Source organism: Delphinus delphis, chromosome 15 (genome assembly GCF_949987515.2).
Source record: "Delphinus delphis chromosome 15, mDelDel1.2, whole genome shotgun sequence".
NCBI classification, from domain to species: Eukaryota; Metazoa; Chordata; class Mammalia; order Artiodactyla; family Delphinidae; genus Delphinus; species Delphinus delphis.
Window position 1 is genome coordinate 79,422,917 of NC_082697.1, and position 15,906 is coordinate 79,438,822.

The window sequence follows — 15,906 nt, forward strand, 5'->3', positions numbered from 1 at the left end:
TCAGAAATTTAAATTTTATTTGAGTTTTCTTGGCTATGCCGCGCAGTTTGCGGGATCTTAGTTCCCCGACCAGGGATTGAATCCAGGCCCCAGGAGTGAAAGCGCAGAGTCCTAACCACCAGCGAATTCCCAAGAAATTTATAATTTAAATATACCATTTATAATCACATCAAAAGTATCAAATACTTAGGAAGAAATCTGATACAAGATGTGCAAGAACTGTGCACTGAAAACTATAAAACATTGCTGAAAGAAACCAAAGAGCAAAGTAAACGAAAGATAGACCATGTTAATGAATCGGGAGATTCAGCATTTTTCAGATGTCAATTCTTCACAAATTGCCCTATGGAATCCATTCAGTCCCAGTCCAAATTCCAACAAGTTTCTGTATAGAAACTGACAAGTTGATTCTAAAATTTATATGGAAATTCAAAGGAAACAACTTTGAAAAAGAACAACAAAATTAGAGGACTAACACTACCTGACTTCAAGATTTATTATAAAGCTACAGTAATCAAGTGTGGAACTGATAATAAGGTCCTACTGTATAGCACAGGGAACTATATTGAATATCCTGTGATAAACCATAACAGAAAAGAATATGAAAAAGAATATATATCTATAACTGAGTCACTTTGCTATACAGCAGAAATTAACACAACATTGTAAATCAACTATACTTTTTTTTTAAGTAATTAATTTATTTTATTTATTTATTTTGGCCGTGTTGGGTCTTCATTGCTGCACGCAGGCTTTCTCTAGTTGCGGCAAGCGGGGGCTACTCTTCATTGCAGTGTGCAGGCTTCTCATTGCGGTGGCTTCTCTTGCTGCAGAGCACGGGCTCTAGGAGCATGGGCTTCGGTAGTTGCAGCATGTGGGCTCAGTAGTTGTGGCTCACAGGCTTTAGAGCACAGGCTCAGTAGTTGTGGCGCACAGGCTTAGTTGCTCCGCGGCATGTGGGATCTTCCCGGACCAGGGAAAGAAACCGTGTTCCCTGCACTGGCAGGCGGATTCTCAACCACTGCACCACCAGGGAAGCCCCAATCAACTATACTTTAATAAAATTTTTTTTAAAAGAGAAAAACAAGTGTGGGAAACTGGTATAAAGAAAAACATAGATCAATGAAAAAGAACAAAGAATCCAGATATAATCCCGTACACGTATGGTCAACTGATTTTCAACAAAGGTATCAAAGCAATTCAGCAGGAAAAGGATCACCTTTTCAACAGTGATGACTTCCACATACAAAACAATGAACTTTGTTCCATATCAGGCACCATATACAAAAACGGATTTCAAAATGTATCACAGGGGGGCTTCCCTGGTGGTGCAGTGGTTGAGAGTACGCCTGCTGATGCAGGGGACGCGGGTTCGTGCCCCGGTCCGGGAAGATCCCACATGCCGCGGAGCGGCTGGGCCCGTGAGCCATGGCTGCTGAGCCTGCGCGTCCGGAGCCTGTGCTCCACAATAGGAGAGGCCACAACAGTGAGAGGCCTGCGTACCGCAAAAAAAAAAAAAAAAAAAAAAAACCACAAAATGTATCACAGGGGACTTCCCTGGTGGTCCAGTGGGTAAGACTCTGTGCGCCCACTGCAGGGGGCACAGGTTCGATCCCTGGTGGGGGAACTAGATCCTGTATGCATGCCACAACGAAGAAGTCCACATGCCACAACTAAGACCTGAAGCAATAAATAAATATATTTTTTTAAATGTATCATAAAACGTGAAGGTTAAAACTACAAAACTTTTAGAAGAAAATATAGGAGAAAATCTTTGCATAATTCAAGTGTCCGTATATGCATGGGTCTGTGTTTGGACTCCATCTTGCTCCATTGGTTTATTTTTCTATCCTGCACCAATATCACAATGCCTTACTTGCTGTGGTTCTTTTTAAGTCTTCGTAACTGGTCAAGTCAATTTTCCCATTTGTTGTTATTCACTATTCAGCTATTTTTGCCCTTTGTATTTCCATATAAAATTTAAAATTACTGTATCAATTTTCACAAATCCATAGGAATTTTATTGGCATTCCATTGAATCTATAGATCAATTGGGCAAGAATCAACATCTTTACAAAATTGATTCTTCTAATCCACAACTACGGTACATCCTCTGTTTATTCAGGTGATCTTTACTAACATCCTCTAGCTATTTAGATAATCTTTAGTAATTCACAGTAATGCTGTATACTCTTCTGTGTAGAGATCTTGCACATCTTTCAATAGGTATAATCCTAGATATTTAATATTTTTGTCCTATTGTAAATTGTATGCTTTTAAAATTTCAGCAAACTTATTTAAGTCCAATAATTTATCTGCAGGTTGTTTTGGCTTTTCTCTGTATACAATTAGACTGTGTATAATGACAGGTTTTGTTCCCTTTTGATTCCTATTTTATTTCCTTTACTTGTCATATTTCACCAACTAGAACCTCCAGTACAATGTTAAATAGAAGTGGTGATAGTTGCATCTTTGTCTTGTTCCCAGGCTCAGAGGGAAAACTTTCAACATTTCATCATTGTGATGTTTGCTATAGAGATTTTTGTAGAATTTTATTTTTAGGTCAAAGAAGTTCCCTTCTATTCTCAGTTTGCGAAGATTTTTTTTTTTTTTTTTTTTTTTTGCGGTACACGGGCCTCTCACTGTTGTGGCTTCTCCCATTGCAGAGCACAGGCTCCGGACACGCAGGCTCAGCGGCCATGGCTCACAGGTCCAGCCGCTCTGCGGCATGTGGGATCTTCCCGGACCGGGGCACGAACCCGTGTCCCCCGCATCGGCAGGCAGGCTCTCAACCACTGCGCCACCAGGGAAGCCCTAGAATCCCCTTTTACAGATGGTTATTTGTGCTTTCTCTCTTTTTGGCCAAGGGTTTATCAAATTTATTATTTTTGTAAAACTATTTTGACTTTCTAGATCCTATTTTATTGTTTCTAGTTCATTTTATCTGCTTTTATTATTCCTTCCTTCCTTATTTGAGTTTAGTTTGCTGTTTCTTTGGTAATTTCTTGAGATAAATGCGTAACTAGTTGATTTTTAGCCTTTCTCCTTTTTAATAGATGCATTTAAAGCTATAAATTTCCCTCACAGCTTAGCTACACTCCACAAGTTCTTATATATTCTATTTTCATTATCATATAGTTGAAACTATTTCATAATTTCCATTGTGAGTTCTTTTTTGATCCATGAGCTGTTGTAAAATTAATTTCTAAGCTTCTAGGAATTTCCTAGTTATATTTGCAAATTATTGTTTTCTACATTAACTCCACAGTGGTTGAAAGCCAACTCTATATGATTTGCATCTCCTGAAATTGGTTGAATCTTGTTTTAGGAACTATCATATTGTCAGTTTTTATAAATCTATTTCTTTTTAAGTAAGCATTGGTAGCTTGAGTCTTCTGAGGAAACTGTTAATTTTTCAAATGTATTGACATAAAGTTGCTCATAATCTTCCAAATTATTCTATTTTTAATTAAAAATTTTATTGAGATCAGTGTAGATGATCATTTATAGTTTTTATCAAATTTGGAAAATTCTGGCCATTGTTTCTTCAATGTTTCCTGTCTCCCCATTCTCCTTTCCTTTGGAGATTCTAATTACACATGTTAGGCCACCTGAAGCTGTCTCAGTCTCACTGAAGTTCTACTCTAGTTTCTTTTTTAAAGTCTTTTTCTTCTCTATGGTTCATTTTGTATACTTCTATTGCTGTGTCTCCAAATTCAGCGATCTTTTCTTCCACAGTGTCTAATCTTTTAATTCTATCCAGTATATTTTTCATCTCAGACTGTACTTTTCATCCCTAATATAGGGCAAAGTTTTTCCTCACTACTGAAGCAGTAGTCTTCTAAGTACTCTGTTTGATGCACTGTATATTGTGAGTTTTGTTTAATCTGACTGGAAACACAAACTACTCCTGGCCCCACATAATCTCTGGGGATTGTACCACCTGTTGATTTCTATTGGTTTTTCTCCCTGCCTTGAGTAGTTTTCTCACATGCATGTGCTTATTAGTACTTAGCTGAAGACACAGGAGGACTCTCTGCAGATGTCCAGAGTCTTTCTTTGTACTCAGCTCTCTATTCTCCATGCAGGTCTCCTGCAAATTCTAGCCAACTCAACAGCTCTGAGTCCTCAACTCTGTACCCTCAACTCAGAAAGAATAATAGGATCTGTGTTGTGACCTGCAAACAATCTCCAAGCAATAAGCTGGTTCGATTGTGGAGCTCACCATTTTTTTTCCTCTCAGGAATCATTGTCCTGTGCTGTCTGTTGGCCATTGTCTGAAAAACCCTTGTTTTAGATGCTTTGTCTGAGTATTTTTAGTTGTTTAAGGTGGGGTTGTAAATCTGGTGCCATTTACTCTATCATGGCCAGAAATGGAAATTCTTCTCACTTACATTCTTTTTCTTAAATTTATTTTTGGCTGCACTGGGGCTTCATTGCTGCACGTGGGTTTTCTCTAGTTGCAGTGAGCGGGGGCTACTCTTCATTGCAGTGTGTGGGCTTCTCACTGCAGTGGTTTCTCTTGTTGCGGAGCACAGGCCCTAGGCACATGGGCTTCAGTAGTTGTGGCACGCGGACTCAGTAGTTGTGGCACGTAGACTCAGTAGTTGTGGCTCACGGGCTGTAGAGCACAGGCTCAGTAGTTGTGGTGCACAGGCTTAGTTGCTCCATGGCATGTGGGATCTTCCTGGACCAGAGCTCAAACCTGTGTCCCCTGAATAGGCAGGCAGATTCTTAACCACTGCGCCACCAGGGAAGTCCTCTCACTTACATTATTGAAGGATATATTCTCTGGGTACAAAATTGTGGGTTGGCAGTTATTTTCTTTCAGTGCTTTAAGGTTCTATTATTTATTGCTGGATAACAAAATGTCCTAACACTCAGTGGCTTAAAACAATAAAAAATTATTATCTATCAATTTCTATGGATCAGGAATCTGGGAGCAGCTTATTTGGGTACCATTGGCTTAAAATCTCTCATAAAATTATAGACAAGCTGTTGTCATCTGGTCTCATCTGAAGACTCAATTAGAAGCTAATTCACATGACTATTGGCAGGATTCAGTTTCTCACAGGCTTTTTGACTGAGGGCCTCAGTTCATTGCTAGCTGTTGGCTGAAGACTGTCAGGTCCTTGCCATGTGGACCTCTCCATAGGACAGCTCACCACATGGTAGCTGACTTCCTTCAGAATGAGTGAGCAAGAGAGAATGAGCAATACTGATGCCACAGTCTTTCTGTGACCCGATATCAGAAGTGACAGCCCATCACTTTTGCTTTATTCTATCCATTAGCACACATCAGTAAATCTAGCCCACATTCAATGCTGTGAATGGTAGGAGGTGGGGAATCACCAGAAACGTTACCGACTACAAAGACACATTCCATATTTCCTTCTAGTTGCAGCGATTTCTGTTGATGAGTCAGCTGTTAGTCTAATTATTGCTCCTTGGAAAGTAATGTCTTACTTCTCTGCTTCTTTTATTTTTTTGTGTGTGTGTGGTATGCAGGCCTCTCACTGTTGTGGCCTCTCCTGTTGTGGAGCACAGGCTCCAGACACACAGGCTCAGCGGCCATGGCTCACGGGCCCAGCCACTCTGCGGAATGTGGGATTCTCCCGGACCGGGGCACGAACCCGTGTCCCCTGCATTGGCAGGCGGACTCTCAACCACTGCGCCACCAGGGAAGCCCTATTTTTATTTTTTTAATTAATTTTTTTTTTGGCTGCGTTGGGTCTTCATTGCTGCATGCGGGCTTTTCTCTGGTTGCGGCGAGCGGGGTCTACTCTTCGTTGCGGTGTATGGGCTTCTCATTGCGCGGGCTTCTCATTGCGGGGGCTTCTCTTGTTGTGGAGCATGGGCTCTAGGCACGTGGGCTTCAGTAGCTGTGACACACGGGCTCAGTAGCTGTCACTCGTGGGCTCTAGAGCGCAGGCTCAGTAGTTGTGGCGCATGGGCTTAGTTGCTCCGCAGCGTGTGGGATCTTCCCAGACCAGGGCTCAAACCTGTGTCCCCTGCATTGGCAGACGGATTCTTAACCACTGTGCCACCAGGAAAGCCCTCTGCTTCTTTTAATATGTTCTCTCTTTCTTTGGTTTTCAGCAGTTTCACTAAGTACCTATACGCAATTTTCTTTAGATTTATTGATTTTTATATAGTTTTTTTTTACCAGATGCCTTACTGAATTCTTGTGTTATTTATATAAATCCTCTCTGAGCTGAATTTTATTAGCTTTGATCAGGAGCTAGAAGAGGTAGGTTGTACAGTGTGGGGGGCCTTGGTGATCATGAGTGGACACAGCTGGGAAGACACAGGCTGACAAGCAAGGCTGTGAAGAACTTTCCTGCTCTTTGAACAATGATGAGTGAGGGTGTGTGTGTGTATCTGTATGTTCCTAGCACCAAGGAAAATCTGACGTAAAGGTTGCTGTATCAAATGTTTCTGTCCTCTCAAAATTCATATTTTGAAACCTAATCCCCAAAGTGATGGTATTTGGAGGTGGGGCTTTGGGGAGGTAATTAGGTCATGAGGATAGAAATTGAAACCCCTAGGAGCAGGATTAGTGCCTTTATAAAAGGGACCCTAGAGAGCTTTGCCCCTTCTGCCACGTGAGGATGCCATCTATGAACCAGAAAGCAGGCCTTCATCTGACGCTGAATCTGCCAGTGCCTTAATCTTGGACTTCCCCGCGCCTTAATCTTGGACTTCCCAGCCTCCACACCATGAGAAATTCCGTTGTTCATAAGCCACCAGTCTACAGTATCCTGTTACAGCAGCCCAGATGGACCAAGAGAGGGGTCACTTCTCAGAGGGCCTGAGATAGGAGAAGCAGGGTAAACCAGGGTATTTTGCATCAGAATGTTAAGTACCAAGAAAGTATTATTTTGGTAAGATTTAAGTATGGGGTATGGGGCAAGTGTGGGGTCTCAGTCAGGGGCAGAGGATGCCATGGCCATGCCAGGCAATGAAGTGCAGACCAGGAATAGATGAAAATAAATGCAGACCCTACTCCAGTGTATGCTGATTTCTAAAAGCCCTTTCAATTCTGTCAATGCATGCCACTAGGAATCTTATATAAATAAATTATACTAATATAAAAAAAACAAAAAAACAATGGTTTTTCTACTTACAACGGCCCTGTCTCCATGGAGACGTTGACATGTGCTTTGATTTTCAAATCCTTCTGAATTTTAGGGTCGCAGGCTTGCCTGAAATTTCCCAGGTAGATCCTGCCTGGCATTATCTCAACAGGGTACGGTTGGAAGGCATCCAGTTCCTGAGGTGGAGAAGGAGAAAGGCTGCTATGATAACAATCCCCAGAGAAGAAGTTATTTTTGTTTCATCTCTTGAAATGTGGCTCAGCAAACAAGCTTAGAAAGACAAACTGGGACAGTGAATGAGACTAACCCAATGTTTATTGTGGCACTATTTATAATAGCCAAAACATGGAAGCAACCTAAATGTCCATTGACAGAGGAATGGATAAAGAAGATGTGGTACATATAACACATGGAATATTACTCAGTCATAACACATGGAATATTACTCAGCCATAAAAAAGAATGAAATAATGCCCTTTGCAGCAACATGGATGGACATAGAGATTATCATACTAAGTGAAGTAAGTCAGACAGAGAAAGACAAATATCATATGATATCACTTGTATGTGGAATCTAAAAAGGTGATACAAATGAACTTATTTACAAAATGGAAACAGACTCACAGACATAGAAAACAAACTTCTGGTTACCAAAGGGGAAAGGTAGAGGGGGGAAGGATAAATTAGGAGGTTGGGATTAACATATACACACTACTATATATAAAACAGATAATCAACAAGGACCTACTGAATAGCACAGAGAACTCTGCTCAGTATTCTGTAATAACCTATATGGGAAAACAATTTGAAAAAGAATGGATATATGTATATGAATAACTGAACCACTTTGCTGTACACCTGAGACTAACACAGCACTGTAAATCAGCTATATCCCAATATAAAATAAAAATTAAATTAAAAAAATTAAAAACAGGGACTTCCCTGGTGGTCCAGTGGTAAAGAATCCACCTTCCAATGCAGGGGACACGGGTTCAATCCCTGGTCAGGGAACTAAGATCCCACGTGCCACGGGGCAACTAAGCCCAAGCACCACAACTACAGAGCCCACACGCCCTGGAGCCTGCATGCCACAACTAGAGAGAAGCCCGCGCGCTGCAACGAACAGCCCACGCCCCAATGAAAGACCTCTCATGCCTCAACAAAGATCCCACGTGCCGCAACTAAGACCCGACACAGCCCAAAATAAATAAGTAAATTAATTAATAATAAATAAAGCTTTTTAAAAAAAATTAAAAACAAAACTACCCTTTGATCCAGCAATCCCACTTTTGGTATATATCTGAAGGAAATGAAATCACCATCTTGAAGACATATCTGCACACGCCCCCCCGCCCCAGGATCATTTGAGCATTATTCACAAAGACATAGAAATGACCTAAGTGTCCATCAATGGATGAATGGATAAAGAAAATATGGCATATATACACAATGGAACATTGTTCAGCCATAAAGAAGAAGGAAATCCTGTCATTTGTGACAACATGAATGGATCTTGGGGCCATTGTGCTAAGAGAATAAGTCAGAAAAAAACAAATATTGCATGATTTCACTCATATGTAGAATCTAAAAAAGTGAAAGTCGGGACTTCCATGGCAGTCCAGTGGTTAAGACTCCACACTCTCAATTCAGGGGGCACAGGTTCTATCCCTGGTCAGGGAACTAAGATCCCACATGCCACACAGCGTGGCCAAAAATCATAATAAAATAATAAAATAAAATAAAAATTAAAAAGCGAAACTCATGGAAACAGAGTAGAGTGGTTGTTGCCAGGGGCTGTGGGGGTGAGGGAAATGGGGAGATGTTGGTCACGGTTATAAACTTCCAGATATAAGGCAAATAAGTTCTGGGGATCTAACGTACAGCATGGTGACTACGGTTAACAACACAGGGCTTCCCTGGTGGCGCAGTGGCTAAGAATCCGCCTGCCAACGCAAGGGACACAGGTTCGAGCCCTGGTCCGGGAAGATCCCATACGCTGCGGAGCAACTAACTCCTTGTACCACAACTGCTGAGCCTGCGCTCTAGAGCCCACAAACCACAACTACGGAAGCCCACGCGCCTAGAGCCCGTGCTCTGCAACATGAGAAGCCACTGCGATGAGAAGCCCGCGCACTGCAATGAAGAGTAGCCCCCACTCGCCGCAACTAGAGAAAGCCCACGCACAGCAACGAAGACCCAATGCAGCCACAAATAAATTTATTTTTTAAAAATACAGTATTATGTACTTGAAAGTTGCTAAGAAAGTACATCTTAAATGTTCTCATCTCACACACACACACAAAATGGTAATTACCTGAGGTGACGGATGTGTTACTCTTATGGTAATCATTCTGCATATATGTGTATCAAGTCATCTTGTTGTAAACCTTAAATTTACACAATGTTATATGTCAATTACATATCAAAGCCAGAGGGAAAATTACAAAATTTGATTGTTTCCAAGGAAAGATTATTAGAGCACCAATCAGGTGTTTAGAAACAATTATCATCAAATAATAAGACTCATCTTACAAACAAGTTGGAAAACAGCCAGAAAAGCATGCCAGTCGAAGACTGTTCTCAAAGCATGCCTCCAGGAGACTGAGAACTAATGGAAATTCCCCTAACGGTTTCTTGGGTGGCCTATTACGGTTCAGATGTCCGTAATAAAACAGTGGCTACATATTTGTTGTTGTCATGGATTGAAAACTTACCTGTTACGTTTAGTAAAATAAAACCTAGGCATAACCCCAAAAGAAAAAAAAAAAGAAATCCACTAACATTGTATGAACTGATGTTTCTAATATGATCTGTTTAGAGACCCCTTTGTTCCCATCAGTTTTCCATGGGAAATGCTAACCTATATAATTTCAAAGGTCAAACCAGCTCTAAAATGCCTCTGGCTCCAAGTCTGACTCAGAAATAACATCTTAAGTATCTCAAGCTATTTTGCTGTCCACTTGAGCCTTTCAGAGCCTTCTGGCTTCAGCACATCTCGCCTCACCGTGAACCTACCACAAGCCCGCATTCCTCCCAAACTGTTAGCCTCAAAAGCCTTTATCAATGAGCAGACACCACGCTAAGCAAACCCTCAAGTTTGTGAGACACACGGCCTTCTACATGCAGGCAGGCCCACTACTTGCGGATGTGACCCAAAGCACTCCCCAGGGTTCAGGGTGATCCCGCCCAGGACGCTCAGCTTGCCGGGGGCCAAATGAAATCCTTCTGGTTTCTTTCGGAAAATCTCACACAATACCCACCACAAATCTGTCAACTCTTCCTGACACTTTCAAACCAGCTTCCTTTGTGGTTGTAACAGCTGTGCGGAAGAGGGTGTGGGACGGATAAAAGAAGCTCTGCTGTTAATTCTAGAGGACACGATTTTGACAACCACATTGACAAATGTAAAAGAAACTGGTGTCACAAATTAACATGCCCAAACCGAGCCCACTGCCTTCCCCTGACACTGCCACCGCCTCCTCCTGTGTCCCCTTCTCAATGAGCCACACCACTGGCCACCTGTCACCCGCACCTGAACTGTGGCATTATTCTAGACTCCTCCCTCTCCCATACCCCCTGCCCCATGTCTAATCGAAGCCGTTTCCTAAGTATTTCTTGAATCTGTCCTCTCCTCTTCATCCCTGACTCCTAGCAGGTCTCCCCAGACCCACTCTGCCTGCATTGGTCTGGGCTCTGCTCTGCAATCAGAGTTGATCTTTCTAAAGGGCAATCTAACCAGGTGCCCCTCCCCGGACTTAAAACCACTTGGTGGCTCACCAGCATCTCTCTCTAGTGTGGTCTTCACACGTGCCCTAGTCACAGAACCCCTTTGCTCAAAGTGAAATCTTATTTAAGGGGTACCACATATAAAACGGGAAATTAGAAATCACTGTGTCTAAAGGAGAGGGGCAGTCTCAGAGCCCAAATTCTGTGCCTCCATCTCCCCTCGCAGGAGTTCCTTGGGGAGCAGTAGGGACACTCCTGCTTTATACTGTGTCAGAACACGTAACAGGAAGGGAGTGGGGCTCTCACTCTTGCCCCTGAATTAATAACAAAGGTCCCAAAGTAGGGAGTGGCAAATACTTGGAACGTACATTCTAAAGAGGGCCACATACAAGCAGAGTAGAACTCACCCATCCAGGCCCTGCTAGATACCACCAGCCACCACCCTACCCCTCTTCCCAATCTACTTAAGAAGACTGGGGGCAAGGACAAGTCTCAGGTGCATACATGTCAAAACTGACCAAACTGTACATTTTAAATAGGTGCAGTTCATCCTATGCCAATTCCACCTTCCTAAAGCTTTAAAAGAAAAATAAAGAAGGTGAGGTATCAGCATGTGACGTCTTCAGATCAGAAAGAGTCCCTCCCATCACTGCAAAGCCAGTAAGGGTGCTCCTCTAGGAGCGAGGAGGAGTGCCTGGCAGGACGGGGAGGCTGGCTGTACACCTGTTGAGCTGAACATCATAGCTCAGTGGAAGAAGGAGAAGAAGGCCTTTGGAGAACTTGACATATATATACCCTGCATTTGGCAACAGGTATGACCCCAGACACAGGTCCCTAGCTTTTCACACAGGCCGACTGGAGCAGCCAAGCCAGCAAGGCAAGAAGGGGCCTCCTTCCCTACTGTCACACTCCCCTGTGGCTCATTCTGGGATTCAGCTGAAAGAATATGGACGTGGTGGGAGGTCATGAGCTACCAAGGGAAGGGAAGGGCATTGGGGGTACTCCTGTCAGGAATTCTCAGCTGGCTCTCTCTGAAGGATGCTCAGTAACAGACGGGGCCCCCTGAACACAGCCCCAAGAAAACCAGCAACAAAGGCCAGCAGCAGCGCACAGAAGCTGGCTGGGGCAGAATGAGAAGGCACTTCCCCACCATTGACAAACAGGCAGCCACACAAGACAGGGCCCACGCTGGACCCCCAGCACCAAAGGGACCAGACCCAGAAGAGGGGACGTAAGGAGATGCCCATAAAGCTATCCCACACCCCTCCCCACTCCCAGCCCTCAGCCCCCAGCAAATGGAAGGCTGCCCAGCTCTGGAAGATGAGAAGAGAGGAGATTTGAGTTGAGATCGGAATGTTAAACTAGCCTAGATTGTACTGGACTGTTTTTATGCCCTTTTCAAAAAATTACTTCAAAAACACACAAAAGTAGAGAGAATAGTATAACAAACCTTGGATCTATCACCCTTCTGCAAGCATTATCAACCAATGGCCCATTTTGTTTCATCTATACCCCTGACTCCCCAACCCTCCCCAGATTATTTTGAAGGAAATTCCAGACATCATATCATTTTAATTATAAATATTTCATTATGTATCTCTAAAAGATAGGGACTCATATTTTTAAAAACATAGCCATAATAATGTCATCACAACCTAAAGAAATATATAACAATAATATAATATCATCAAATTCCAGTTCATAGGCGCATTTCCCCCGCTGTTTTATAATATGACTAGACTGAAATTGTCCATAACCGAAAGCGGCCAGAAAGTATGGAATCTGCCCATGATGCTGCAAAGGGCAAGAATGAGAGCACAGTTGAAGGCAATTGCTGGAAAGAATGAAACCTCTGCAGGTTCACATTCCATTACATTCAGACCCTTCAAGAAACCAAATACTATAAAATGCCCCCAGGGACCAGTCCCTGCCTGCCTATCATTGCCACCCAGTTTGGCTCCAGGAAGTAAGTGCTCCTCCAGGCTCCAGACATCTGGTGCATCCCTTGGCCACACCTTATTACAACCCGTCTCCCAATTTTTACTGTATCCTCTGGACCCAGCCAGGGTTTGTGAGGCCAGACGGCTAAGGATGGCGAGGCAGCCTCGAATCATGATGGCCCTGCCTGCCCGTGTGACTTTGACCACGACCCACCATCCAGAACACGCTGCCCCGGCTCCCTGCCCTCTGAACCAACCTCATGTATTAAACACCGCCCTGGATTTTGCCTGAACCTGGCGATTATAAATTCATCATACTGGACTGGACCTCCTGGCTGCCCCAGGTTCATTCCCAAGCCATCTTTGACATCTCTTCCATCTTTTCCATGTCATCTGTCTCCTTCTCCTCTTTTTCCAGCCCTGCTCCCTGCCCCTCGGTCCCCAGGGGAAGGCCATGCTCCCATCCAAGCCTGCCTGTGCTCAGCACCTTGCCTTACCTGTGGCATCCAGATGATCTTCTGTGTCCGGAAGAAGTGGTACATGGCCGAGAAGCTCTCGTAGCCTCCTCTCAGGATACGGATGGGGTGGCGGGCAAGGTGAGTCAGGGTTCTGCCACACTCAACGGCAGCTCCAAGCACAATTCCTAAGAGTAGAGACCAAAGAGATCAATGTCCCCTGTGTGCTCACCATTTGCCTAAAGGCCCAGTGGATAGGCACTCCATTCTGAAAAGCAATTGTCTAGAAAGCTGAAGCAAATATAAATAGAGGTGAATGTTACAATTAAAATTTAAAAAGCAATTCACCACCAAGTAAGCTGATCTTTTTCTATAAACTCCGAGATTTCATTTTTTTTTTCATATTGTTGCAAGGAAGGATGATTCAGCATGAGGGGAATGTGTGTGTATATATACAATATCACATATTATATACCATACAATTCATCTATTTAAAGTATATAAATTAATGTTTTTTATTATATTCACAGTTGTGTAACCATCACTGCAGTCAATTTCAGAACATTTTAATCACTCCCAAAAGAAACCATGTACCAGTTAGAGGGTTTCATTCCTCATTTCCCTCCAAACATCCAGCTCTAGGCAACCATTAATCTAATTTCTACGGATTGACCTATTCTGGACATTTCATAGACACTGAATTATACAATATGTGGCGTTTTGTGTCTGGTTTCTTTCACTGAGCATAACGTTTTCAAAGTTCATCTATGTTGCAGCAAGTGTCAGCACTCCATCCTTTTTCATAGCTGAATAATATTCCACTGTGTGGCTCTCCACCTTTTGTTTACCCATTTATCTATTGATGACTATTTGGATGTTTCCATTTTGTGGCTATTATGAATAAGGCTGCTATGAACATCCATGTGCAAGGTTTTGTGTGCACATGTTTAATTTCTCTTGGTATATACTGTGGACAAAGAATGTTGCTTGCCATATCAGTAAACAAAGGATGCTGCGGCCATCAAGCCATCAGCCACTGCAGCTGCCCCCGACTGTGCAATTTTCCATGAGCAGGCAAATTATATGCGTGTGGTTTTGGGGTTTTGTTGTTCTGTGGTTGTGATTTCTTACCAAGTGAGGTTGGGGGCTCCATAGCACTAAAGTGAGGTCAGGTATAGACTGCAGACGGCGCTGTCTTTACTGACCAACATTTCCTAGGATTTCAGGGTCCAGCCGACAATCCTAGGATTGCAGACTGGAGACCAACAGGATGAGCTTAGGAAAGAGGGGACAATTTCCTGGCTAAGGACCTCCTGAGAAGACTGGTTTTATTAAAGGTGGAAGCCTAGCGCCACCCAGTGACCGCTGGTGTGAATACCCAACCCATGGAACTCCACCCATATATATTAGTCACTGAGCCACACGCAGCAGCAAGGGGTGGTCAGCCCAAAGCAGGGGCTGAATGGAAAATGCAGTGGAGCCTCAGTGAAGCAGATTAGAACTGACCACGCTCCAGCGTGTGGCTGGAGTGACCGCACTGTTCTCCAGCATCACTACCCTGGCCTTAGGAGACCAGACAGAGCCAAACTGCCCAGGTTTGAATCCTGGCCCCAGCACTTGCTAGGTGTGGTGGTTTAAAAACTCTCTCCACAAACCTAGAAAAATGGTACAGATGAACCGGTTTGCAGGGCAGAAGTTCAGACACAGATGTAGAGAACAAACATATGGACATCAAGGGGGGAAAGCCGCGGGGAGTGGGGATGGTGGTGTGATGAATCGGGCGATTGGGATTGACATGTATACACTGACGTGTATAAAATTGATGACTAATAAGAACCTGCTGTATAAAAAAATAAATAAAATTCAAAAAAGTTCTTTAAAAAAACTGATACTAAACTTTCTTTGGGTTATTTGTATGGAAATATGTTAATATAAATGTTTCAGACATTACATGAAATTCATAAAAATCTTATATGTTCTGGTATAATATTATAAGTCATAATTCTAGTTATTATTTTAAAATGTATGTCTCAGAAATAACTAAATTTCCTTGTTAACTGCATTATTATGAACTTCCATCAACTCTTTAACCGTGGTCATTTTTAAGTCTTTGTCATTTACAGACAGTTCTGGGTGTACTGTGATGCTTTTGCAAAAATGTTCCTGTAAAAGGGTTTCATCTTCAACGAATTCATGGGAAAGACTCTGACAAGTACAGGTTTCTGGTAACTGACTATACTGCTGAACTGAATGAATAAGCATTTTCAGAACTCTAATGGAAAACTGATGAATTCATAAAAGTGCTAACAAAAGATCAAGATGAAAAAAATTAATTACATGGGACTGAGTGAACTGATGAGGATGATTATAATTTTTGTGACTTTCCATTTGAATAAAAAAAAAAAACTCTCCACAAATTCTTTCAAACACCTCCCTTTAAAAGGTTGAGTTTAGGGACTTCCCTGGTGGTGCTCCCAATGCAGGGGGCCCAGGTTCGATCCCTGGTCAGGGAACTAGATCCCACATGCATGCTGCAACTAAGAGTTCGCATGCCACAACTAAGGAGCCCGCCTGCCAGAACTAAGATGGTGCAACCAAATAAATAAATAAATAAATATATTTTTTAAAAAGGTTGAGTTTTAATTCCCCTCTCCTTGAGGGTAGGCTGTACTCAGTGACTTGCTTCTA

General features: G+C 42.8%; 1 protein-coding gene across 6 annotated transcripts in view; it reads right to left on the reverse strand.

Annotated features, from left to right (window-relative positions):
- Positions 1-15,906, reverse strand: part of STYXL1 (serine/threonine/tyrosine interacting like 1) — a 63,488-nt gene that overhangs the window by 12,461 nt on the left and 35,121 nt on the right. For all 6 annotated transcript variants that reach the window (XM_060032270.1, XM_060032274.1, XM_060032271.1 and 3 more), the window contains 2 exons: positions 13,261-13,406; positions 7,128-7,273 (listed from right to left, as the gene is read on the reverse strand). In XM_060032270.1, the coding sequence (XP_059888253.1) occupies positions 7,128-7,273; positions 13,261-13,406 (292 nt within the window). The remainder of the gene's footprint in view (positions 1-7,127; positions 7,274-13,260; positions 13,407-15,906) is intronic.